Here is a 26,788-nt window from a genome sequence, read left to right on the forward strand (position 1 = left end):
CCCCAAATCCCCAGCTACAGGCAGAGATGTCACTCTCACTGCAGTCCCAGCAGCCAGCACCCTGCTCACCCCTGTCCTGCCCTCTCTCCTCATCCACGTTTGCAGCCAGAAAATGGAATATTAGATATAAGCAAGGGGCCAGATCTCCTTAGTTCTCAGGAGACTCTACCAGAGCTGTCAGAAGGGAAGCATTAAGTCTGTGCCAGGGCACTTGAGGTGACACTGAGCTATTAGAGCTTTAGCACAGGACTCAACTCAGCCTCTGGTGAAGTTAATACAGGGGATTCCAAACTGCAGCAAAGGAGGGGAAATGCACACATTTGCTCGTGCCATCAGCAGCACAGGTGCCACGGAGGGAGCAGCCAAGAGCCAGAAGACCTTGCAACATTCCAGCAAGCACAAGGCAAAGCTGCCAGGAAAGCCTCGGTGTTCAGCTCCAAGGAGAGCTCTCCTGCTTTGTGTAGCAGCGATGGAGCACAGCCCCAGCAGGCTCCACGCTCCCTGTCAAGGCAGCAACTTGCTCTCTCCAGCTCTGCAAACACACAAACACACAGCAGGAACAACCTCCAGCACTCCACATGGGTAACGCTGTTGAGATAAACCTTTCTGTAACACAGGAGGTGCAGCAGAGCGCCCAGCACTGAGACAAGGGCTCCACTGCTCATAAACCTCTGTGTCAGCAGTTTCCAGAGACATTCTCAATGAATTAGCAGGATCTGTCTGTATGGCAATGCTGCAAAAAAACCCGGAAGATTAACTGGTCTACTGAGGCAAGAAATTGGGAAGTGCTGAGAAAGCGGCTTTGACCCAAGGCAACTGCAAATCCCTCAGTGTGCTTTTCCTGGGCTGAACGTGCAGCTACTGCTCCTGAGCCCAGCAGCACAGTGTAGCCAGGAGCTGTCACCAGCACATACTTAGTGGCTCACCACTGTCCATGGACACCCTGCTGCTCTCACCTGGGCAGGTGCTGCCCAGGAGCAACACCTGCTGCTCTGAGACCTCCTGCACACACAGAACAAGCTGCACAAGGCTTACAGTTCTGCTTAGTCAGGTCACCAAGACTTTTAAATTCAGCTGGGAGCCAGGATTGTTACCCTGTGCCAACTGCTGGCCATGAAGGCGTTGTGCCAGGCCGGCAGAGCAGCACCCCAGGGAAGAGGTGACACACAGCTGCCCCTTTTTAGCACTTTGTGCAAGAAATCTGCCAGCAGAGGAAGCATGTGGATCTGCCAGGAAATCACTGCAGTGCCTTCAAGCTAACTTAACAAGCTGCCAAAAGAAAGGTCAGCTGGAAATTACAGACAGCTCCCTGCACCAGTTCAACTCAGGTACAGGGAGGGAATGAAAAAAAACAGAAGTCTACCTTTGCATGCACAACTCTTCCACAGGGCAAGAGCTGTGTGTGCAGCTGGAGATGCAGGGAAAGGACAGCCCCATGGGGGTACAGAACATGATGGACCTGCTCCCCTCCAGCTGAACAAGGGCAGAGCCACAGCAGGGAGGGGGAGAGGAGCAGGAGGCTCTGCAGAGCTGAATCACTCCATTATATTGGATCAAGAGAAGCAGCTCTGTGTCCCAGAGCAGCGGGTACAAGTGGTGCCATTCTGTGTTCACTGCCACTTGATCCCCTGCACTGCTGACACCCACAGAAACCCAGCAGCCCCCACCCCTCTTGCATTTCTTTGCAAAAGGAAAAACCAACACCAGCGAGCAATCAAAGTCCAAGTGGGAAAAGTAAATACCCTCTTAGCCTTCCCTCCAGGAGGCAAGTAGTGACCCCCCTGAGAGGCCTCGGTGGGCTGAGTGACCTCTGCAGCACAGCAGCCTCTCCAGCAAACAGCACAGCCAGAGGCTCTGGAGCAGCTGGCACACTCCACACTTCCCAGCAGCTTTTGTGTAAAGAGGCCGAGTTCATTAAACTGCTGGCCTGTGCGTGATTGCCAAGGCTACAGCACAATCCTCTGCTCCTCAGGGCTGCCTGCTGCCTCCAGCTCCTGCCCAGCTCTACCAGAGGCTTTCCCAGAGCCCTGCCTGAGTGGGGGGACAAGCCCTGAGGGGAGCAGGCTCCTCCACAGCAGCACTCATCACCAACCTGCTCCAGTGGCACAGCCGGTTCCTCCACACCCTGTTCCAAGGTGGGCAGAGCAAGGAAAGTGCCTTAAGTAAGTGCCAAAGTGGGCATCTGGGTTATTTCAGGGCCTGCTTCCTTTTTCATGCAGCGTACAGCCTTAAGAAAAAAAAAATCTCCAAGTAGTGTGCAATACTGATGCCACAGAGGAGAGCTGCCCCCTCACATTAATTCAATGCAAAGGTGTGTGGGAGAAGTGTGGAGTCACTCTTAGAGGCTTAAAGAGCAATCTGAGCCTCGACACTTTTGCAAACCTCTCCCCTTCCCCCCACATGTCCTCAAAAAGCATAGATTGGTGTTTTTTGAAGTTACTGCTCAGGATGTGGGAAGGCACAGAGAGAGGCATGCTGATTTTCAGGCTGAACCTGCCTCCCTGCACCACCTCCACAGGTGCCAGCACAGTGGTGACACCACTGGAGCTGAGCCACTCACCAGGGATGGGCAAGAGCCCCATTTTCTGTGTGGCCTTAAGGACACCTGGGATCCTTTCTCAATCCAAGCCAGTGCCATCAGACTGGATGAGCCCCCTTCAAGAGAGCTGGGGATGGTGTCAGAGGTCAGCCTGGCTGCCAGTTATCCTCCACTAAGGATATGCTGCTCCTCCTTACCTTTTTGATTTTTTTCAATGCTCTTGTTTAAACAGAAGAGGTTACAGCATTGCTGTAGTGCGGGGAAGGCAGGAACAGAAGTCCTCTGAGGCAGAAGCAAATTCCTCCCCTTCCTCAGCTCATTTTCAGGCAGTGAAATCCCCTGTGTGGATAAGGCCTCCGGGGCCATGGCAAGAAGGCAGCTCCTCCACCTGACACCAAGCCCCCCACAGCCCTGCCCTCCCTTTTGCTGTTTGCTTTTTGGTGGGAGAAGGTGAGGTGGGCACACCCTCACCTGGAATAACCAGCACAGATTCACCCTGGGGGGGGTTTTGCATGGTTTTTATTCATCTGCAGGACCATACCAGATGCCACCACAGTAACCTTTGCTTGTGGTGCTCTGTCATGGGTGGTTGCTGGTGCTGGCCAGGGAAGGAGCTGTGTGCTGGCAGTGTGGGCCAGCAGCTGGGCTGGCCTCATGCTGTTTTAGGAGTCCTTGCTTCAAAATGCTTCCAGCTCCCCTAACTGACCCTCACCCTGGGTTCCTGCCATCACCATCAGTGACCTCACCACCCCATGCCACAAGAGCCAGCAGTCCAGCCTGCCTTAGTTTCCCCTCCCAGCCAGGTCAGCCCTGCAGAAAGGCACCCAGGGAACACCCACATGGGACACTGTCTGGCTGGAGCTCCTTCATGCTCTCTTCAGGAAAGGCCAGGACAGCTGAGAGCTATTCCTGGAAAGCCTAAAAACACCATGGCTGAGTCAGCGCCGAGGCTCTGCCTGCACAAGGCCATTGCAGGGCTCCTCCAGCACAGCCCTGCCACAGCCTCACTGCAGGGCTGAGCTGTGCCAGGACTCTGTGCTGCCAGCAGCTCCTCAGAGGACACAGACAGACAGACAGGCACAGAGGCAGGGATGTGGAGGAGCAGCCCAGCTCCCTCTGCTCTGCAGCCCAGACACGCATCAATGTCACAGGGAGGGCTGTGACAGCAGACAGCTCTCTCTGTCCCTGTGCTGCAGGCTGGAGCGGTGCCAGCCCCCAGAGCTTTTGTTCCACATCCCTGCAAGCCAGCACAGCAAATGCAAGGGTCAGCTTCAAAGCCATCTCTGCTGTTGGACTCGAGTCCAGAGGCAGCACTGACACTGTCCCTTCCATCTCCATCCCACTGCTCCCCTCTCCATCCTCCTAGGGGCCCAGTTGTCCTGTCTAATGCAGACATGGGACAAACCTGCAAGTTCAGGGCAATAATTCCATATCCCCTTTGGCTGCAATCCCACACACACAGGGAGTGCCCATTCTCTCCCCCTCTGCTTCCCTGCAGCTGGGAATCAGACTGAGAGCTCCCAGCAGCTGGGTCCACACAACTTTGAGGACACAAAAAGCTGAAGAGCAGAGATCAGTGACTGTACCAGCACGCTGTTCCAGACCAACTGCTGATACCTGGGCTGGGTATTCCTCATAATCTCACTGAAGGTCTGCAAGGCAGGACAGGAACAACACCACAGCACACCTCAGTTTCTGATCACACAACTCCACTGGGACAGATTTTCCCTTCAATTCCCTACACCTAAGGTAAGTCATGCACTGCTGCTCCTTGCCTCACCTGCCTGCAGCTGTGGCAGCTCTGAGAGACATTAGCTGGCCCATTCAGTCCCACTCACAGCTCAGGCTCATGGCCCTGTGACCAGCTCCAGAGTAGAGCCAGCAGCCCAGGAACAGCCTTGCTGCCAGCCCCAGGAACTCTCTCAAGGCTGGCAGAGCCTGTGATACCAGTGGGTGACAGCAGCACTGCACTGGGAGGTATGCAGGAGTCTGGGGCCCAGAAAACCAACATCCACAGCTGGGCTGTCTGTGTTCAGCACATCCAGAATCGGGCAGGAATGTTTCCCATTGCCCTCCCAGGCGGTTTATCTCTGACTGCAGCCCCCAGGCCCTGAGCCAAGAGCCAGGCAGTCAACGGTCTCCCTTGGCAAGGACCTGAGAGCAAGCAGCACTCTCACCAAGCTGCTGTGAGGATGAGCTCAGTCACCCTTCGATGCTGAAAGCTCTGCTTGGAAAGTTGCTGAGCTAGCAGAAACTGCCATTTCAGTTTTACCCATTTCCTGTTATTAGATAAAACAGTATCAGAGGGGTGAGCTCCTGCTACCCTGGGCTTTTGCCATGTTCCTCTTACATCCAGTGCCTTCAGCAGGTGAATACTGGCACATCTTGATTTCAACAGGAGCCAGGGCACAGCATGAATTATTTGTGGTAACGCTGACCTATTTAACAGCAGAAAGACAGCATTCATTCAGGCCCAGATCCCCCAGAGGCTGCTGGTGTCACTTTACCCACAGGACAATGCAACCCCATGGCTATCTCTGTCCACCTCACTGGGAGCAGGGGTAACTGTCACAACTGATCCTGCCATGCTCCTAGCACTTCTCCTGGAGCAGAAGTGACACCTCCACATCCATTTCAGAGCAAACCACTGGCTTTGCTGCGCAGCTTTGATCAGTGTTTTGTGATCACCATAAACATACACAGGAAGCAGGGTGAATCCACAGAGCCTTGAAACAGGGAGCAGTCCCTGTGACAGGTCTGCTTCAGGTAGGCCAGGACCAGAGGCAATAATTGCAGGATGGCTGCCAAGTTCTGCTCAGGATCCTTCCCTGCACAGCTCCTGCTAAGCTCTTGTAGTCTCTACAAGACTGTATGGCTCCCATCTTCTGTGCCCAGGCCAAGGCAGCCTGTGAGGGGTATTTCACATTGAGGGGATGCTGAAGTCTTGGTGATACATTTCTATAAAGCTTCTCCAAACCACAGATCTGCACCAGGCCTTTGTGGACTGTACCTTTGTCTGCCAGGGACAGCGTGCTGTTGAAGTACTGCTCCTCCACAGTCCATGCTGTGTCATTGATCTTGTTGGACACCCCACAGGATCCAATGCAGCTCACCTTGATGGCTGTGGAGAGACAGGACACATGTCAGCACTGGGAGAAAGCAAAACCTCAGGTTCAGACTTGCTTCAGGTACTGTACTGTGCAGGAGAAACACAAGGGGTGTGAAAACAGAGCAGAGGAATCAGGTCATGCTTTCATTCCAAAAGTATGTTTTCCAGCACTCCTAGCACAACTGAGCACTCCCTGCTACCCCAGCACTATTCCCAGATATTATCAGCTTTGAAATCCTCAAGGTGGTTTCCTTGCACTGTGGAAGCCCTTACCAGCAGTGATGGCAGCTCCCTGACAGGTAAACCTCTCTCCCAAATTAAGCAGCATTCCCTCCCAAATATGCACCAGCCTTGGCACTCTGCCTTAGAGCAGACGCCTTGGGTGTCACTGTCCAGACAGGGATGAGCAGCCAAGGACTCTGCTGCCTCCCACTCCACAGGGAGACAGGCATCCCCACCAAGCCACCAAGTGTCCCACCGTCCCTGGGAAGACAGACACGTTTGGCACAAGCTCATTAAACAGCTGAACAAGGAGTTCAAACAGCCTTGTCTGAAGCTACAGTAAAGAGCTGGACCTCCCCAATGCAGGCTGGACAAGCTATCTGCTGCTTCAATTCACAGCCCTGTCACCCTCAGAGGACATTCCCAGCCCCTGGGAGCCTGCCCCCAGCTCCTGGGGTCAGTCTCAGCTTCAATGGCTTGCAGCAAAAGCACTTTGCCCATTAACACTTGTCCTGCATCAGGACCACCAAAATGTCCATATACACACCACTTCCCAGCCAGACACCAGTTCTGAGGGAGTGGCTTCATCCCCTGCTGGAGACACAGGGCTCAGCAAAGCCACAGTGGAAGGTCTGAAAGCATCAGATGCCATCTGACCCTCCCAAAAGCAAGGACAGTAATTTGAGCTATGTATGTACCTTGCCTGGAGAAAGTCACCCCAAGAGCTCAGCCTGCAGCGTGGCTCAGGAGAGCTACATGGCTCTCAGAGGAGCTCCCCACAGACGTTTTCAGCTAGTCTTGGCTAACACTCAGCAGGTTGAAATTAGATTCTGATGTCGACACTGGACCACAGAGACAGACAAACGTGACAGACTGGCCTTGCGGCACAGCAAGAGATGATCTGCATTGCTACCCCCACGCAGGGAGGACACAAGCAGACCTATCGTGGCACAAACAGAGCCTTCAGGGCTGTCCAAACCTGAACATCTCCCACCTAAATCCCATCAGGTTTTGCAACAGCTTAACTGGAGCCCACAGAACTCCCTTGCCCCATTCGCCAGGTGAACAGTTCCGCTAGCAAAGGTGACAGGATCCATCAGACTGCCTGTTTGACCCATCTGCTCCCCCACATTCCAGCTGCATCCACAGGAAAAATCTCCCTGGGAAGTAGATGGCCAGTTTGCCTTGGTTTAAGAGCTCTCCCCCTCCCCTCCACAAGTGTTCTCAGGCCTGTTGATATCAACACCTCCACCCACCTTCCCAAACACTGAGAACTGCAAGATACTGCTGCTTGCAACCACCTCAAACAGCTCTCCAGAGCACCTGCCTGGCCAACTTGACCTTGGTCCCCACGCTGACTCAAGGCAGGGTGAAAAGAACCCCGAATCCAGACCTCTCTGCAGGGGCAACACATTGCTCTTACCCCAGTCACAGCGAGGGGGGTCATGCAGCCAGGTGGAATGAGCTCCTCAGGGCTTAAAGCCTGAAATCCCACAAGGAAGAATAGCCTCCCCCATCATATCTCCTGCCATACCCTCACAGCTGATCATGACCATGAGATGAAGAGCCCCTTGCAGTCCAAGTGTTGCTCGACATTCAAGGACAGAGGATAAGCAGCTCCAGATGCCAACTCTCATTAACCAAACCTCAGTAGAGCAGCGAGGCTGACACATTCCTGGCTTGTGTCTGTGATGTGCTCCAGCATTTTCCAAGGCAGGGAAAGAACAGGATAGCATGGCCTGGGATGGGAACTCCCCCACCACAGCACAGAGCACACCTGAGCAGAAACAGGTGCCCTCCCAAGGTGAACCATCACAGTGAACCCTCCACACACCCCCAGGTGACATCCAATACTCTCTTTTGCCAGACAGCAGAGCCAAAGCCACGGAGGGGCCTCGGCATCAAGAGCAGGAAAGGTTTTAGCAGGGTGGTGCCCTGTGTATCTACACATTGGTGCCATGCTCCCACCGCGGACATACTGCCACATCTCCGGGCTCACAACAAGCCTGTCCCACTCTGAATTAGCCCACGTAACACAGATGGATCCAGTCAAATCAAGCCTAGACTCACTCACTATTCTCACAGGAGATGAGAGCAAGAAAAGCCCAAACAAACCCTGGAGAACATTCACATGCTTCAGAAGCACCAGCCCCTGAGCAGGCTCCCCCTCAGTCTCCCTTCACTACAGGAGTATATAGATCACCACCATCTGTTCAACACCCAGATAAGGGGCTGACAGACTCTGATTCCAGCCCGATGCTGCACTGCAGGGAGGCTCTCCTGTTCCAGGGAGGCAGGTGGGTGGGAATGCTCAGGAACACACGCTGTGGCCCAGCTCCCTTCCCACAGCAGACAGGCTCAGCAAGCAAAGGCAGTGGGTTTGCAGTCTGACACTCAGAGCCAGCCCGTGGCTGGGGCCCTGCTGCCATGGTCAAGCACTAAGGCTAAACTCAGAACCTGCCCAAAAATCCCTCTACAGCTTGCTAAGGAGTTTTCCAGCACAGGAGCTGTCAGCTCCAAGGTTTCCCAATTAACCACTGACATCCCAAACTGGCATTGGTTACAGCCAGCCTGTGCCTAGAGAGGAGGGACAGTCCCTGGAAGGATTGCTCTGGGGCTCCAAGGGATTCCAGTCCTTCACCCCCACCAAGCCCTCTCCAGACATATCCCTTGACCATTACACACCCTGGGGTTGCCATTCCAGTCCCAAACAACAGAAAGCAGCATTTCAAGCTGAAAAGTTTGAAGGAATTTCCCTCTCCCCTTCCCTCTATGCTCCCCAAAGTTCCCAGCGTACCCTCACCAGACACACCAAGTCACCACACTTAGGGCAAGCCTTGGAGCAGTTCAGGGGGCAGAGATTTGTTACAGAGCATCTTCTCCAACCTGCTCCAGACACATGAGCTCCCCCCACCTCATTGGGGAAAAATGGGGTGGACAATAGCTCTGAGCTATTGCCCCACAACTGACAGTGTGGCTGGACACAGGGACCACATATCCCACCTCACAGGCTACTGGAGGAGCCAGATGACCCCCAGGCCCCTGCAGAGTGGGTGATGCTGGGGGCAGCAGGCCCAGGACAGTCAGAGAGCCCCAAAATTTCAACCCCAGAGCAAGGAAGACTGGCAGCTACAGGGCCAAGTTATTTGGGAGGTTTCAGAGGTGCCTGGTTCAACAGATCAAACCATTCACTCCTAACCAGGTTTTGGAGCAGTGAACCATAAAATCAGACTCTCCGTGAGCATCCCATGGGCAGAGAGAGATACTGGAGACTTGCTTGGCTCTCTCTTGTACAGGCTCCTGCCCACAAGCAGGAGGAGGAACAGGGATGTGTAACAGGCACAGCTCAGGCACGTGGCTCTGGGGGCAGCTAGAACCTAAAAATGGCATTGTCAGGACAGACCGGGCAAAACCAGCACCATCACAGCTCCTGCAACGGAGCCACCTGAGCACAGAGCTTGTCAGCCTGCCTGTCAGGAAGCAAAATGCACAGTCTGAGCCTTTCCAAGGAAATCTTGGAACTGCTAAGCTGTAGACAGAGGAAATAAGAATAGTTTCTGCATCAGAATAGGCCAGTTCCAGTTATTAGAAACCCATAAAATGCCTCTGGAATCCAGTGCTACCAGTGTCCCCAGTCACCTCCCTCCTGCTCCTTGTTTACCCAGGCTGATTTGAACAAATACAGGAAAAAAACAAAGTCCAAAAACTGTAAGGGGAGTGGAAGGGGAAGGCGAAGAGAAGAAATGAATGATGAAGCCATGCAGAAGGCAAAAGCCCTTGACCCCTGCAGTCCCTCAGGGACTCAGGGAAGCGGGCAGCTCCGCATCCAGCCAGACACATCTTTAGCAACGTGCTGCAGCACGTGCCAAATGCTGGAAATAAAAGGAGACAGCTCAGCCATATCCATCTCTGCACAAAGTAAAAATAGAGATGCCAGGAGCTGGGCACGTCTGACTTCTTCCAAGGTGATTTAAGGAGAGCGGCCATAGATTTCAAACTGTTTTTTCTCCTGACCCAGTGAGTTGCCCTCCTCAGAGGAGCTGGTGTGGTGCCTCGGGCACGAGGAAAGCACAGCACACGCATCCCCTCCTCTGCCAGGGGCAGGTTGTGTGTGCACATCCCTGCTTCCAAAATCCAGCCACATGCTGAGCAAGGAGAGGCTCAACGGTCACCCTGCACTCAGCCCCAGTCCCAAGTGAATGACTCTGACTTCAAGTCCCACCTATGCCACACACCTGCCACAACAGGTATGGACAGAAGGGGAGGGAAGAGGCTGCTGCATCTTGGTCAGTTTGGGTTTTCTAGGCTGGGCAGAAGCAGCAGAACAAGTTCACAGAATCACTGAATACCCTGGGCTGGAAGGGACCCACCAGGATCACCCAGTGCAGCCCCAGTCCCTGCCCAGACCCCCCAACAATCCCCCCCTGTCCATCCCTGGCAGCGCTGTCCAAACGCTCCTGGAGCTCTGGCAGCCTCGGGGCCGGGACCATTCCCTGGGGAGCCTGGGCAGTGCCCAGCACCCTCTGGCTCAGGGAAGAACCTTTCCCTGATCTCCAGCCTGAGCCTGCCCCTGGCACAACCTGACACAGTTGGGGGTGGTGGCTGTTGCAGTTGGCAGCAGCTTAGGCAGGACAAACAGACTCTCCGGTCATTCCCTTTCCTCTGCAAGGACGGATGAAGAGCTGGCAACCAAGCTCTGACATGGCACTTACAAACAGCCCTGGGATGCTGCCAGGTGAAGCTTACCCGGGTCACCACGTGGCCTCAGCCACGTCTGCTGAACCCAGAGGCTCCAGCCATCCCTGCTGCAGGGAAGGAGGGGCCCAGCCCTGCACACGTGGGGTGAGATGGATGGCAGAGCCACCGTGTGCCTGCAGTGACCCCACACAGCACAAGAGACCAGGCCATGCATTAGTGATGGAATCAGAGGGCACCCAGGGACTGAGATACCCTTTGGAAAACTTGTGCATGCCCGGATGCATCTAACAAGGGAGCAAAGGAGGAGAAGTTGTGAGAGTCAAGCGAGTTTGCATCAGACAAGTCTTCATTTCATGGAAACAAGCCACGGGAAGCCAGAGCCCCCTTCCCTCATCCCTCTCCATCAGAGCCATGGCAGACAGTGATCACCACATTTTAACTGATTCTCTCAAGGTGCCAGGGACTCTCCGGAGCTCCAGGGACTCAGAAGATCCATGAGATGGGAATGAGCGATTTTCCACGCCAGGGGACAGAAGCAGCCTTGGGAGAAGGGGGTGAAGAATCCCCCTGAACCCCAACCCCTCCCCAAAGCATGGTAGTAGGGACCTGTTTTTGACAGAAGGATGGGCTGTCACAGGATGGGCAGCAGGAGGTCACATCAACACAGCTCCACCTTGGAGCGACACCTCTGGGTTCAGCAAAAATCCCAAGTATGGGTACATCCTGAGATCCTCCAGACTTGCATCCATGTGAAGATGAAGGGCTTGAGGTTCCCCACACTGCCAGCAAAGCAGGACCAGAAAGCACCGGGAAAATGGCAAGCCTGGGAGAGAGGAAGACCCACAGGCAGAGCAAGTTACTCTCATTTTGTGGAGACTGGGTAATTCCTAGAAAAGTTCCACGAAAAGCAGACACCAAGAGGGGCAGATGAGGTTTTTCTACTGATGGCCTTTACACAGAAACACACCCATACAGCTTCAGACAGAAAGGGCAGAGCAGGAAGGCTGGAAACTCACGAGATACACAACTCCCTCGTGTGTGAATATATTGAGACACTACTAATTAAACCAACAGCTCCTAATTAAATCTCAGTTGTCCCCATCCTTCTGGCTCCATCCTGTCAGTTCTTGAGACACAAATAGTCTTGAGCATTTCACAAGCCAATGAGGCAAGAGCAGAGCTTACAAGTGCTGGAGGCAGCAGTGAGTTTGGCACAAGGTTAAGGATTGTCTGGAGAGGCTTTTATCTTCTTCTTTCACAAGAGCCCAGCACAGGGGCAGAAAAGAGATCTGGCCTCTAACATGGAAGGAGAGAAGCTGCCTAAAAGAGTCGTCTGTGCTTTCCATCTCAACTCAAATCCAAGCCTGTAGCCAGGCTCCAGGAGAGGAACTGACTTGTCTGGAACTGATGCACAGGGAGCAGCATCTCTCACAGCACCAGCAGCCTCCAGCTCCTGGAGGCTGCTGCTCCCTGTGACCTAGGGGGACATCCCACCTCCCACAGCCTGCCAGCCATCACAAGCTCATTGCCAGCACAGCTCTGTGCTCGGAGGCTCAGACAGGCTCCCAGTGAAGTTCTGAGTGGTTGCTATGTCTGAGGCCTCCCTGTCCTCATGCTGCTGCCCATGGCAATGCTCCTGCCACACATAAGCTCAGCTGCAGCCCCTCTGCAGTGGCACAAACTTTAGCATCATTTAGCCCCCAGGAGAAAAAGCAAGCTCTGTTGCTCAGCCATTCCTTCCCCAGGCTGGCACTTGCCCTCAGCACCTTGCAAGGGGTTGGACCAGCCAAACCCCTCACAGTGATGCAAGGGACAGTCCCTCCCTCCCCGACCTTTCAGTGTGCTGATTTCCAGGGCAGCAGAGCCAGCCCTACAGATCCAAGCTCAGCAAATGCCATCCTAAGAGCCAGCAGTGCCTGTTGCCCTGGCTGTGGCAAAAGGGCTGTACTTGTCCACTGCCAAGCTGAGGCAGAAGGACCCACCTGGATGTCCCACCCAACCTGCAGGAAGTCCAGACCCTCCAAAAGCAGCCCCACACTGTAGGAAGGCTGAAGCAGCTCCACAAGACAGCCTGGAAAAACTCCACCTGTAGCAACCCCAGGAGAGTGACAGCTTTGCCACTGGGGCAAAGTGACCCACAGTCATTATTCTGGCTATGCATGAATTATTTTAGCCAGAGGAGGGGCAGGTAGTATGGACACATAAGGATGTCCTCATTCCAGCAATGCAGAAGCCTCCAAAGGGAGGCTGGGCAGGTGAGTACCTGCAGAAAATCAGGAGAACAAATCTTGTCTAAGTCCTTTCCCAGGCAGATCAATCCTTCCCCCAGTTGCAAGTAATTTTTTTCAATCAGGCTGAGAACAACAGGGAAACCTACATTTTCCAGCTCCTCCCCAAAACCAAGGGTCAGCATAAATCCTGAGACAAGAAAGCCAACTCTTGGGTTCCTGTTCAAACCAAAGGCTTTTCTCCCTTGTGGAGCTGACAGGTTTATTTATAGCATCACAGTGTTTTATCAGCATGCTGGCTGCCCTCGGAGGAAGGGGGTCATCTCCAACATCTGGAATTAAATCCTCAGCTGTGTACACTTAACAAGCCTGGCTCTGCACATGTCGGGCTGTAGGGGCAAAACTCACCAGTGAACAAGGCCACACAGGCTGCAGGAGGGGGTTGAAGATGTGCCACACAGTCTGTGCCTTAGATCTGCCAGAGGCAGCTCCTTAGTAACAGGCATGAAACACCACAGCTCCTGCACTCAGGGCCTGACTCAGGGGCTTCACCCCATCCAGCCCCTCACCCTGATCCCATCATGCTACTTCTCCTACAACCACCTCACTGCTCCCCAACCATGCTCCAGAAGGGGATGCTGTGGTAATCCTTCCTATAAAACTGCCTCTTGCAGAACCAGGACAAGTTTGGGACATTTTTTTTAAGCTTCAGACTGATGTAGACCCCAGTGCTGAGCCACACAGACTGGGAAGAGATGTGGAGAAGTAGGCTTGCTCTGCTCGAAAGCCCACAATGGCAGAGGTAGTTGTACCAAGGCAGAGCAGAGTCAGGACATATCCTGGCAGTGTCTCAGACCAGTTTTGGGAGCCCAAATTTTCATCCCATCCTAAACAGATGGCACAGTCCAGCAGAGCTGCTCCACACAGTGCCTGCTGCTACACACAGGGCAGAGGTCAGCAATGCCAATGTCATTCCTTGGGTACTCCTGCAAGGAGAGCAACTGTGCCCCACCCCAGCATGCTGAGGGACCATCCTCTTCCTCCCAGGCCAGGCTGGCAAACACAGGCACCCCTGCATGCTGGGAACAGTCAGATCAAACAGCAGCGAGAAACTACTTGGCAGAGAGAGGCAGATCTCAAAGCTCCCCAGGAGTATCTCCATGCCAGCCACCCACCTGAGCCACACTGCCAGCACTCACAGCCTCCTTCTCTCCCAGCATCCATCCCTCCAAGTATTGGAGGGGAAAAGCAGAGAGGTTGCAGAGGAGCAGAAGGCTGAAGGAGAGATGGAGGCAACACTTCTGTGGAGCTTCAACTGCTCCAGGGCAGGAAGTCAACTTTAATCTCAAGAAATTTCTTTCCTTTCTGCTACTCTGAACTAAAAGTCAGAGTGATAAACTGTGACCTGTTTGGAGACTGCAGTGCCTGCCCTCCTCCTAGAACTGCATTTGAGGCTCACTTCTGTTCATGCCATCCATGAGGAAGAAGCCTCTGTTGCTCTCAGGTGGGATAGACTGGGATGGGACTAAGCTCCAAGCAGGGCCTGCAGCCACCAGCCTGGTATAGGAACAGCTCATATTTAGGATCTCAGCAGGGTCCAGAAAAGTTTTACTCATGATCCCCTGCACAAGACAGATTTATTTTAATAAATTTAATGTAGATTTAATTTACTCCATCCTTCTCAGGGGACCTGGATAGTAAGCTGGATTGTGTGAGCCCTGAATTTAAGTAAGCTATGCTCTTCAAAGCAAAACAAGGCTGTACATACATAAGCAGTCAGGGCATCTTAATCTTCAGCACCTGGCCTCTAGAGCAGCCCTGTGAGAAGGGAATGCAAGTCCCAGATGCCCAACATGCAGCCAGACAAGTGGAACAGAATCAGCAGCTCACCCTGGCTCACAGGAATGCTGATGGATGCCAGGACCTGCCAGCACTCAGCACTTCAGCCAGCCAGGGACCACCGCCACCCTTCCTCAGGCTGAGCAGTGCTAAAACAGAAGTGAGGAATCTCTTTTTTTTATAGCTTGCCCAAAGTCAAATAGGTTTCCACCCAGCACTTAACTCTACTTTAGGCCAGAGGAGTTAAGATATTCTGGTACAATTGACTTGGCTGTCTAAAAAAAGGAAGAACTGAGCAAGAAACTCCACCACAACCTACCACAGAGCACTGCAGATCCCAGAGGGGATGTGCTGGATACTAGTGTAAGAAAACGCCCCTTTAAACTCATTAACAAATTCAACTGTTCTTTCCCAGCAAGTGCAAAGCCTGGCTCCTTTTCCCACCTTGCTGGCAGAACAAGCTTCAAGTCCTGTGGAAAAGGGAGGCTGAGCTCTCTGATGTCCTGGGAACATACCTTTGTCCTGGGAACACCCCTCTGTGTGCGACCACCGTCAGCCCTGCTCCACTCTTCCCACACCCTGGAGCAGGTTTGGCAAGCTCTTTCCCCAGACAGCCCCTCTGCCCCTGCTGCAGGAGCATCGCCCTCCAAAAGCCACTGCAGAAGATAAGCAGCCAACTGATCAGGTTTCCCTACTCACCACAAAGAGGTTGATTCACCAGAGTCTACTCCCTTTTCAGACTCTTTCTAAATAAATGTTTTAAAGACTTCTGGAAATTCATGCTTAACAGGCTTACTGTAATACCAGAGCACCAGGGCTCCTGTGGGGCAGGCTCTGTTGTGGGACTGAGTCATGCTCATTTTCTTCTGAGACTCTCAGATACCTTTTCTAAGAGGTTAGGCTACAAGCCCTGTTGGCTGGTGCTCAGCTTGAGAGACCCTCACTGCCACCCACGTCACAGCCAGACACAGCTTTCCTGGCCTCAGCAACAGACAGCCCTGCAGATGCAAAGTTCAGGAGAGATGACACTTCTCCATCCACTCCTGGGGCTCAAGGGATGCTCCTGGGCACAAATTCTCCAGCCCCCACTCTCCAGACAAGGAGCACATGCAAAGCCAGCCCAGCAGCTGGTGGGACAGGAGGTCTGTCACAGGCTGGACACCCTTGGGGCTGCAAGGATTCAGCAAAGACCACATTGTCACAACCTGGCATCCTGAGTGAGCCCTAGCCTCCACAGCAGGAGAAGGACTAAAGCAGCACACTCAGGGCTGCTCAGCCATCCTGGGGACAGGAGTTTTGGTGTGAGGGGTTGGAGCCCACTTATAGGGAGAGGAGGCAGGAACAAGGACTCAGGCAACCACATGGAACCACATCAGGGTCTGTCCTGCTGCTCTAGGCATTGAACTTGCAACTCAGCACACAGAACTGCTGAGACACCTGCAAATGATTTAGTGCTGCTGCAGTTCCCAAGCACAAGCCTGGAGCCAGCTCCCTTCCTCCTAGAAGGGGAGGTTTCAAGGGCTTTTTCCTGAAGAGCCTTACTTGCAAGCAGTAAAGCAAGTCTGCATTTAGTGCCTCCTCATCCTGGCTGGGTACCAACACAGGCAGGTTCTTGTTGGGAGGCAGGAAGGCACAGCCTGGGATGAGAGATCCCAGCCTCAGCTGCTCCCTGCTAGAAATCCCAGAATGGGATGGGAGATCCCATCTTCACCTGCTCCCTGCTAGAGATCACAGTTTGGGATGGGAGATCTCATCCTCACCTGCTCCCTGCTGAAAATCCCAGCATGGGATGAGATATTCCAGTCTCAGCTGCTCCCTGCTGAAGACTCCTCGTATCACATTGAGCTCTCTCGTGTACTGCTTTCTCACGTCTCAGTTGTCATAAAAATCTCCCAACCCCAGTCATCTTCAGAGAAAACAGCCAGAATCCACTTCGCTAAGCATAAGAGCTGTTCCTATGATTTCCTTTGATGCCATTCAACACAAGCAGCTGGATTCTCTATTTATAGCAAGATCATCAGTTTGGAAAGATGACTTATGTTCTTGTTATCACCAGAACACCAGATACATAACAAATCCTCACTGTGCTGGGAGTGCTACAAGTTGGTAAGACAGTCCTCATGGTCAGGCTGGGCTCCTCAGAGATCCAAGCATACAGAAAGGAACATCTGGGACCTGAGCTGAAGCTCTGGCCCTGACATTCAGACCTCTGCTGAACTTCCCATCAAATAGGCTCCAATTTCCACCCATACAATGAGCATTCCTCCCTAAAGCTGTTGCCTTCCAAGCCAGTTTTATCCCACTCTTATTGCCAGGAATATTTGGAATTCAGGAGGGTGTGTTTGGGAGGGATGAGCAGTGAATTGCTGCAGCATTGTTACCTCTGGTCTGAGCTGCCTGAGCCAGAAGGACAGTCAGAGAGCACAGTGTCGTCAGCAAGAACAAAGGAGTGGAAGTCATAAACATTAGTGCTCCAGAAATGATTCATGCTTCTTGGAAACAGCTTTTGCTACAGATATCTGACTAACTCCAGCTTTTAATGAAGACTAAGGTGCTCAGAGATCGGGGTGTTTTTAAACTAGCTCTCTAAATAATTCCAGGTTGGCACTAGCTTGCCACTCTCACCTTGTCGAGAGGTTCAAAAGCAGCTCAATACTTACCTTAGGACACACTATATCCTCTCCATTGCCATCACCCAGCATCTCAAGATCCCAATACACCTGCAAGAATTTACTCAAGGCATACAATTCAAACTCATGGCACTGGCCACCCCTCTGCACAGAGCAATACCCAGCCATAGGTACCCACATTGCGATAAAAGGCCTCTACCCACAAACTTAGGGACAGCAAAACACCTCACTCCCAGCTGACCTGTGCACCCCACCATCTACTTGTAATTTGCCATCTGAGAGAGTAGGGAATGTAGATTTGCTCTTCAAAAGCCATCACAAGCAAACAGAAGCCTGAACAACTTTGTAGTGCAGATCCATTTCACCTCTGTTTCAGACCCTGAACACAGCCCAGGGACTCTGAGCACATGCAGGCACAACCGTGCACAATGCAAAAAATATGCTGACTGGAAACAGTCTGGTCTTTTGCTCATTTTCTCCTCTCCTAAGCACTTTGCATTTCTCCACAAGACATTTGAAGAGTGACAGATTTTAAGAACATCACAGAGAGGCTATTAACTTCCACAGCAATTTCTGTTGCTAGACTCCAGAGGTCACAGCAGTAGCCTAAAGGCTGTACCTTGGCTATCTCAGCAATCAGCCCTCAAGAAAAGAGGCACCAAACCAAAGCCCAGCCCCTGACATGTTTGCCAGGCCATTTCAGGAGTAGCTGTCCCGAGCAGGAGAAGGAAAATACCTTCCCCAACACCTAGAGCACCTTTCTCTATGCTTTGACACAGGTCAGGTGTACAGCAGCCCTGCAGCACAACCCAACCACCCCACTCCCTTCTTCTCTTGGAAGGGCCTGAGCATCCCCTCTCTGGAGCGCAGAGCATGATCCACATATCCATCCTCCTCTTACTGGCCATGAGAGCCTCTAGCAAAACTTCAACAAGTCAAACGACAGCTCTGTGTCTTCTACACACCTACTTCTTCCCTGGGGATGACTTACAGCACTAAGTATTCTGCAACATGTTCAGAGTGGAGCACGCCCATCCATGCACCACCCTGGCTGTTCCTCCTCTCCCAACACAGCCAGGGATAGGAAGCTGCCTCAAGACGAGAGAGATGGAAACCCACAGGCTTCTTCCTCCTAGCCAGGGAGCCTCCCTGCCGCCTACCTGACTCCAGCCCTGAAAGACAAGCTCCATCTCTGACGGCTCTGCCCTGCTCCAGGGAAGGGATAAGCACTCACACCCGGTTTATCACACTTGGAAGCAAATCAGACAGACAGAACTCCACTCCACTTGTCCTCCCATTTTGTTAAACAAGGGATGGGAGGCCATGGCATGTCTCCTTGCCAAGGAAAGCAGCAAACAGTTTTTCAGCTGAGCACAAGTGGTGTGAGGGCGGGGGGAGCGGCAGAGAATGGTTCACTGCAGCAACTAGAGACACAAATCCATCTCGTGATTAGTTATTGACTCCAGAGGAGTTGGAGCTCTAGCAGCAAGCCAGCCAGGAGAGCAAAAAATCCCTCTTTTGTTCCCCAGCCTCAGACAGACTTGGCCACACAGCTTCCTGCTGTCTCTCTTCACACAATGAGAAAAGAAAGTTAATCCAGCTCCCCTCCAGCAGGAGCCATCCAGCCTGGGGGAGTGATGCTGCAGAGCCATCTGTGAGCATTCCTGTGCAGCAGTGCCAGCCTGGCCTCATCCTGGCACCCACCATTGCTGGTGGATACCAGACAGCTAGAGGAGCTCATGGGACATTGCCAGGATCACCAAGGACAGCGATGGTGCTGCTCCTGCCCTCCAAATCTCCAGGCCTTGCTCAGCTCTGAAGGCACAAAGCTCCCTCCCCACACTGCACCCCAAGGCAGGGACCAGCCATGGGGTCCCTGCTGCCCCAATGGTGAGCAGGTGACCAATGCTGCCAGTACAGGGATTTCCTATCCTCTTTTACAGGCAAACTTCTGACTCAGGAGAGAGCCATACCACTACGCAGGGACTGAATCCACCTTTCCCCCAGCACTTTCCCAAGCCACGGCCTACCTGCAGGAACAATGTTTTCCACTGTACCAGAGGTTGAGTGGTAGGAGAATCGTGGCCAACAGAGTCCTTTGGTGTCACCCCTTCTCCTCAGGAAGGGCACAGGTTACACACATGTCAGAACCACCAAACCCAAACTTCCCCCTACTGCCCTTCCAGGGAACAGAAATTACCTTTTAGTTTGGACACATGACTCAGGATTTCAGAGCCATGCTCTTCATCCCCCTTCACCACCAGCTTTCTCTGTTCTCCATATGAGAAGTGAGAATATTTACTACATTTAAGATCAGAGAAGAAAATTATGATTCATCAGCTTTCTGCTGTGCAGAAACAGGAATTATATATCTGTATTTCTAGAGCATGAACAAACCTGGGTACTTGTGTTTGGAGCTTCGTAGTTCAAGGGAGTGATTTTAAAGTCAAGTCATCCCTGCATAAACCTGGACAGCCAAATAAGAGTGGAGAATAATAGCAAAGTGGTGAAATCTGTTCTGGAAAGCACTTGCTGTTTCTTTACTCTTGGTGACCTGGCAGAGAGGGCTGTTATTTTAACATTACACTTGTTCAGTGAAGCCTCACTGAACGGCAGGCGGGACCAAAATAATCCACATGGCCCCTGGAAGCCACAGAGTTGAGAGGAAAGTGCTCCAGCATCTCCAGGCAGCACAAAGCCTTTGTTCCCACATGCTCCTGCTGGCAACCAGGACTGCCTGCCCTGCTTTGAATGAAGTGGCTTCCCTCCTCCTTCCCCACAAATTAACTCCATCTCCAGCTGTCCCTGCACAAGCTTCCTGTAAGATTAATTATTCTTTGTACACACACGTTTGATGATTTACCCAGCAAACCAGGCACAATGATTAGGAATTCTCCTTTTCCATCAGCACTCTCCCCTGAGGCTCAGAAGTTTTCTGGGCAGGTCCTTCACCCTGGCACAGGCACAGGCAGAAGTGTGGCTCCTCAGTAGGCCACCAAGGAGCAGTCAGTATTTGTGATGCTGCTGCAAGGTCAGCTGAAGTTGATGCACTCCTGAACAACCCTCATTGCCAGTCAGCACTGACGCCAGTCTAAATGGGAACATTTATGATCCCAAAAGGTGTGTCCCCAGCCACGCTGCCCCATGACCCAAGATTTCTCCTGTGTTTAGCAAGGCACAACGAGCTCTGTTTGTTTGCACTGTCACCTTTCAGAAGGTGTAATTTTCAAGAGCCAGAAGTTACTGTGTGAAGAATCACTACAGGCTGGTTCCGGCTGTGACCTCACACACCACAGCACCGAGAAGTCACCACTACCGACTCGCCTGGCTCAGGAAATGGAAAGTACCAAATCATGGTGCTGTGGGCCAGACCTGCCAGGGGTAAGGACTTTCTGTCTTCTCCTGGAAACAGTTTATTAGCCTGGAAAGACACAGTTCGCCACAGAAGCTGTGTAAGAGGTCTATATAAGATGAGTTGATGCCACCCAGCTCTCCCCACAGTCCAGCAGGAAGCCAGAGCATGTCAGGCTCTCTGATCTCTCCAGTGCTGAGCCCACAGAGCCCAACAAGGCTCACAACATCTCTTTCAGCAGGTAGTCACCTGCTGTTAGACCAAAAAGATGTTTCAGCAGCTACATGAGCCTCTTCCTCTGAGAGTGAGACATTTCCTTCATCCAGAAAGAAGGAGAGGGTGCCCAAGAGATCAAGTGCAGAAGGTTTAAGCACCAGAGATCATAAGATACACAGCAGGAGGGAGCACGCACAGCAAAGAGTCACCTTATGCTTGGTAGAAGTTGGTTTCACATCCAAATGTGACTTAACTGGGTGAGCTCTGACTCAAGTAATGGAAAGCTTCTACCCTAGATCACAAAGCCATTGTACAGGAAATTCAGCCTAAAAGAGCTGCTCAGGTGACCTCAGCAGAAGCATCAACCACATGGACCCACCCCAGATTTTGGCTCGATGCTTCTGCCAGCTTTCCTAGTACTCAGCTGACCCAGCTCTTTCCAAAATCCCTGCACTAGCCCCAAACACCACAAATCCCACAGCAAAACCCCTCCTGAGTCCAGGACCTGTATATAACACCACAGGCTGATGCTTCTCAGAATCAAAACAATAGGGAAGCAGAAAGAAGAGATAAAACAAAGAGACACCTTCCTCCTCCCCTACAACACCAGGAAGCAAAGGAGAGCTGGTGTGGAGCAGAATGTGGCAGGTCCTCTCCAAATGGGAGTTGTAGAGGCAGCAGCAAGGTGTAACTTTGGCAGCACAAGAGGCCAGCACACCAAACCCTCAAAGGCCAAACTCTTGCCCCTTCCAAGAAGCACCTTCAGGAAAGGATGGAAGTCAAAGGGATGGGCCGAGGAGGGGAGTCAGCCAGACTTCATTAAGAGCATCTTTGCTGGAAGAAGTGCATCTAGGAGTACTCTCCGAGGAGATAAACGCTGGATCTGTTTCGCTTTGACAGGAGTTAAACAGGCTACAAGTTTACACTTGTCCTGGGTACTTTTCTCCACAAGAAGCTTCCAAAAGCTATTGCAAGCAAATGGAAGAGATGCTTGCTAAAGCAAGGCACAGGTAAGCATAGGCACCATCATCCAGGCTGACAGCTCTTGAAGACGAGACTTCACATTTTACATTACTTGGTCCTTTTTTCCCCCTCCAATAACTTATTACAAAGGCAGCAGCATGCACACACGAGAAGCAAGCAAGACCTCAGGGAAAACAGCAAATCGGTTCACATTTCCACAGCACTGAGCACAAAGCTGACTCGCAAATGCGAATGACTTCTCTAAGGCGGGGGAGGAAGCTCCCAGTTTGGATGATCCAGCAGCTCATTTCACTGCAGTCCAGCCCCATCCCTCTGCCCTGATGGACTGCATCAGCCACGGGCATGGCCCGAGCCTCACGTGGAGCAACAACCACCCCGCAGCCAACACCTCCTGCTCCAGACCAGTGCTGCCCAGCGGGCACTCTCTGCCCTGGCACCCGCAGGACCTCCTACACACCCCGGACATCTCCCACACTAGCAGAGCTACAACTCAAAAGCACGAGTTCATTGGAGATGTTATAACACGGCTGCTCGCTGCGGACAGTGGGTGGGCACGGCTCCTGCCAGGACACAGCATCGCCCATTTCCTCCGTCCTGTCGAGGCAGGGCTGCTGCCCACCGGGACACGGCATCGCCCACCTCCTCCCATCGCCCTGCCCTAACACATTCGGGCTCCGTCCGACCCAAGACACCAGGTTCGGGGGCTGTGCCAGGGCGATGCCGGCAGCCCTGGGAAGCCGCAGGACTCCGGGAAAACAGAACGAGGCAGACGAGCTCCTCCACCACCTCCCGCTGCCACCCTGGGCCCCCGCCAGCTCCGGAGGCTGCTGTGGCACAGCCCAGCGCGGGGTTGTTTTGGGAAGGGGGTTGGGAGGATGCTTGCTTATTTATGGGATGGGAGCAAAAAGTAAGAGGAGGAGGAGGGAATAATCCAGCAGGTTGCTCCCGTCAGTCCCTCCCGGCCGCCGCATGGCAGCGGGGGCAGCAGCGATGGGGCAGCCCCGGAGCCGGGGAAGGGAACCCGGCCGCTCCCCGGCACCATCCCCAGGGCAGCCAGGGCAGCCCGTGAACCCCTCCCCGGGATCTCCGCCCTGCCGTGCGGCCCCGGGCACGGCAGGCCGCGGGCTCACCTCGGTACTGCAGCGAGCCCGAGAGCCGCACGGTGACGGTGCCAGCCAGCGGCTCGCCGGGGCTGTAGACGACGCGGCTGTCGCCCAGGCGGATCTCGAAGAGCTGCACCTTCCCCATGGCCGCGCCGGCCCGGCCGCTCTCCCCCGCTCCGCTCGCCGGCTCCGCTCGTACCTGCGGCCCGGCCCGCGCTGTGCCTGCCCCGGGGGGCGGGACCCGCCCCGCGCCCGCCCCGCCCCGCCCGCGCTGAGGGAGCGGGGCGGGCCTGAGGCGCGGGGCAGCGGCGGGGGCCGGGCCGTGGGTAGGGGGCTGCTGGTGGGCCCTCGAGTGCCGAGAGAAGGGGCCGGTTGTGCGGCCAGGCTGAGGGAAAGGAGCGGAGTGTGGGGCTGGGCTGTGAGGGAAGGGGTAACTGGTGGATTCCACACTGCTATAGGGTCAGGCTATGAAGCGAGGGGAAGCTGATGTACCCCTGACTACTGTAAGGGAAGGAGTTGTTTGTAGGACTGGGCTGTGAAGGAGAGGACAGCTCCAGAGGCTAGGTTGTGCTGAGAGGGAAGGAGCAGGTTGTACGGTCGGGCTGTGAGGGAAGGAGCTGACTGCCCAGCATGGGGCCATCTCGCCTCCTGGTGATCCTTGCTCCGTCTAATCTCATTTCCTCCCTGTAATTCTCCAGGCCCAGCTGCCACCTCTCCCTGCCCCTGTTTCTATAACCGCAGTCACTTTAAGGGCCCACCAAGAGGCAAATACAAGGGACCCGACAGCCACCTGGGACTGGGGCTGAGGAATCAGTGATGACCCCACGCTGGCGGTGGATCAGCGAGTGAAGATCAGGGTGTCCCAGGAAGCCAGGGATGACCTGCACACTTCATACCTTTGCCATGTTCCCCGCCCCTTCATCTCTGCCTGATTGAATAAAAACCATCTGTAAAACCCACACCAAAGGCAGCACCGGGAAAAGGCACCTCCCGGCCGCTGGAGAGCAGGCTGTGTACACAGGCAGAATGAATAAGTGTAAAAGGAGCTGTTTATCTGCAGAGCCTGGACCTGGCTGGACAGACAGCCGTCCTTCCCACGGCCCTGCAGTGACACCAGCCTGGGCAGGTGGGGCTATGGGACCCTCCTGACGGTGGCTGTGGCAACCTGAAACTCCTCACAGGGCACTAAAGGAGTTCGTGTGCTATGGGTTCCTGCTGGGAAGCCTTTCCAGGCTCTCCCTTCTCCGGTGCTTGAGAGCTACCTCTTGTTTCCAGGCTGCGTGTAGTCACAGGCTACAGACATTCAACAGTCTTGTGCCAAGGCTTTCTGCAGCTCATCTGCTCCCGCAGGGCGTACCCTGCGATCTGTCCGCACACCGCTCTCCTTGTGCTGCCCTTAGCTTTTGTTTTCCCAGGCTAGGCACTCCAATTTGCTCCAGCCTTTTTATTTTGTAAGACGAGCCTGAAGCCCCTATTTAGCGCTGCCAGCAAAGCCAAACAAATCAGGAGAAGGGGACAGGTGAAAACATCCTGAGCTACAGCAGATTTTACTGAACCCGCTCTTCCCTTATGGAAAGTGGCCAGAGGCTCATGGTTTGAGGCACAACTGGGGTCACCTTATCCCTGGGGCAGCACTGGTACCCTTGCCCCAGAGGGACACCACACATGTGACAACTGAAGGTGGAAAAACCCTTCACCAAACCTGAGTCCCTCATGCTATGCGGCAACTTCTCCCGACATGGAGATTTATGTGCCTTGTTTGCAGAGAAGTTAATTTTAAGCACGGCAAAGTTGCTCGTCCAAGGTCACGATGTGATTTAAAAGGATTCCTGCACCAGAAGCTGAACAAAAGCACCCAGGCACACAGCTACAGTACTGCAAGGATTTGTGCTAAGATACAGAGTCCCTTGTCATGTCATGGCCAGCAGCACTGATCCATCCCCTGGATCGCAGCTACAGTGTGTACAGCAGTCTGTAAAATGTAACTGGATGGATATAATTGGAGCATGGAGAAGAGAAGGCTTCAGGGAGACCCCCTTACAGCCTTCCAGTAGTGTAAGGAATCTTTAAAATTGGAAGGAAAAGGACTTTTTCTATGGGTAGATAGTGACAAGACAAAGGGTAGTGGTTTTAAACTGACACACAGCAGGGTTAGTTTGGATGTTAGGAATAAAAATATTTACTAAGAGGGTGCTGAGGCCCTGGCACAGGGTGCCCAGAGCAGCTGTGGCTGCCCCTGGATCCCTGGCAGTGTCCAAGGCCAGGCTGGACAGGGCTTGGAGCAGCCTGGGACAGTGGAAGGTGTCCCTGCCCTTGGCAGGGGATGCAATGAGATGATCTCTAAGTTCCCAAACCAGCCTGCGATTCTGTAATTCAACGTATTCAATACCTGCAGTGCCAGGGCACCCATCATTCCCCTGGTGATGCCAGATTCAGGAGGGTTTTACTCATTGCAGTCAAAACATGTATTTACATTCCTGCCTCCCTGTTCACCTACCCGTGCACCAGAGTCATTCTTCTTATCTACTTGTGTGAGGAGTTGTTGGAGTTAAAACTCAGAGTAGTTAAAAAAAAAAAGGAAGCTAAAGATATTTGGTAAACTGCCACAATTTGCTTTCTGATATTTTTGACTACTGTTTTGCTTTTAAAAAATTGCTTTGAAGAGTTTTGTTATTGTGGTGGGAAATCTCACTTCATCTGCAACCTGTGTACTCTCCCTTCCTTATTTTCTCCTTATTTAAAGGAAAATTTAAAGAGAGAAGAAAAACAAATGTCAAGACAAGCTTTAGAATAAAATTTTCCTTTCAGATGTCACCACATTCCCCTAACTCCCCTAAGGAGCATGAAATTTTCTGACAAAGAACATAGTAGTTATTACAAGGAAAAAGAATATCCCACCTCAGCAGCACCTGAACCATGCTTTGCCAGCAGCACAGAGGAGCTTCAAGCACAGGTGCTGGGAGAGCAGCTGAGAGTGGTGTCACAGGTGGGCAAAATGTGCCCACAGAGGGCTCATCTGTGGCTGCAAGTGAGAGACACACAAGACTCCACCATTAAGTCACAGACATTGCTTGTGACTTGAATTTGTTCCCCTCTTGTCTTTCCAGGAGTTTCCAGCTGTGCACGCTGACCCGGAGAAGGCACAGCCCCATCCGACCGTGCCTCAGTTTCCCCTGCGCTGGGGCTGAGCGGAGCCAGGGAGCTGGGACTGCTCAGGAGAGGCAGCGCGGAAATGCCTGGGCATACGTGGGCCGTGACTGAAGCCGGGTTAACGAGGGAGCGCGGCTGGGTGAGGCACAGCACGTTACCCCTGGGGCAGTTTGCACCTCGCGAGCTCATTTCCACCTCCGGCCCTCCGGGGTTCGCGGCTGCAGGGGAGAGGGACGAGCCTGACAGGTGCTGCCCGGCACCGTGGGGACACCCAGCGCCTCTCCTGCCCTCTCGTTACGAGATGAGTCTATCTCTCTACTCCCAAATTCTCTGGCTTTTGCGTTTCCAGCCTCTCCCCTCTCCTTCTGGGGTTGGCGAGGGTGTGACTTGCATGGGCCCACCACACCCCGCAAGGGCAGGCACCGGAGCGGCTGTGATGGAGAGGGAAGTAAAGCAGCAGAGCTTTGTGGAAGCTGGCCTTTAGGTTTCTTAAGTTCCCCTTCAACTAAAATACACAGATGTGAACTGCCGTGGAGGGCTCCCTGTGCTACCTACACCACTGACGGCCGTTCTGTATTCCTGTGTACATAAAATCCATTACCCTCATATATTTATATTACACTTAGGTTTATTGCCTTTCTAAATAATTTCCCTGCTTCACTCAGTGCCTCACCGCTTCTCAGCTGATTTGCTGGCAGGTAAATTATGTCATCTGATA

At 53.2% G+C, this 26,788-nt stretch overlaps 1 protein-coding gene across 1 annotated transcript in view; it reads right to left on the bottom strand.

Annotated features, from left to right (window-relative positions):
- The window catches only part of ARRDC1 (arrestin domain containing 1), a 32,888-nt gene extending 9,823 nt beyond the window's left edge, over nt 1-23,065 (bottom strand). Inside the window, exons 1-2 of the mRNA XM_062505823.1 lie at nt 22,948-23,065; nt 5,550-5,660 (exon numbers count right to left, since the gene is read on the bottom strand). Of these exons, the coding sequence (XP_062361807.1) occupies nt 5,550-5,660; nt 22,948-23,065 (229 nt within the window). The remainder of the gene's footprint in view (nt 1-5,549; nt 5,661-22,947) is intronic.
- Between the last annotated feature and the right edge of the window lie 3,723 nt (nt 23,066-26,788).

Source organism: Cinclus cinclus, chromosome 19, assembly GCF_963662255.1.
Source record: "Cinclus cinclus chromosome 19, bCinCin1.1, whole genome shotgun sequence".
In the NCBI taxonomy this organism is placed as follows: domain Eukaryota; kingdom Metazoa; phylum Chordata; class Aves; order Passeriformes; family Cinclidae; genus Cinclus; species Cinclus cinclus.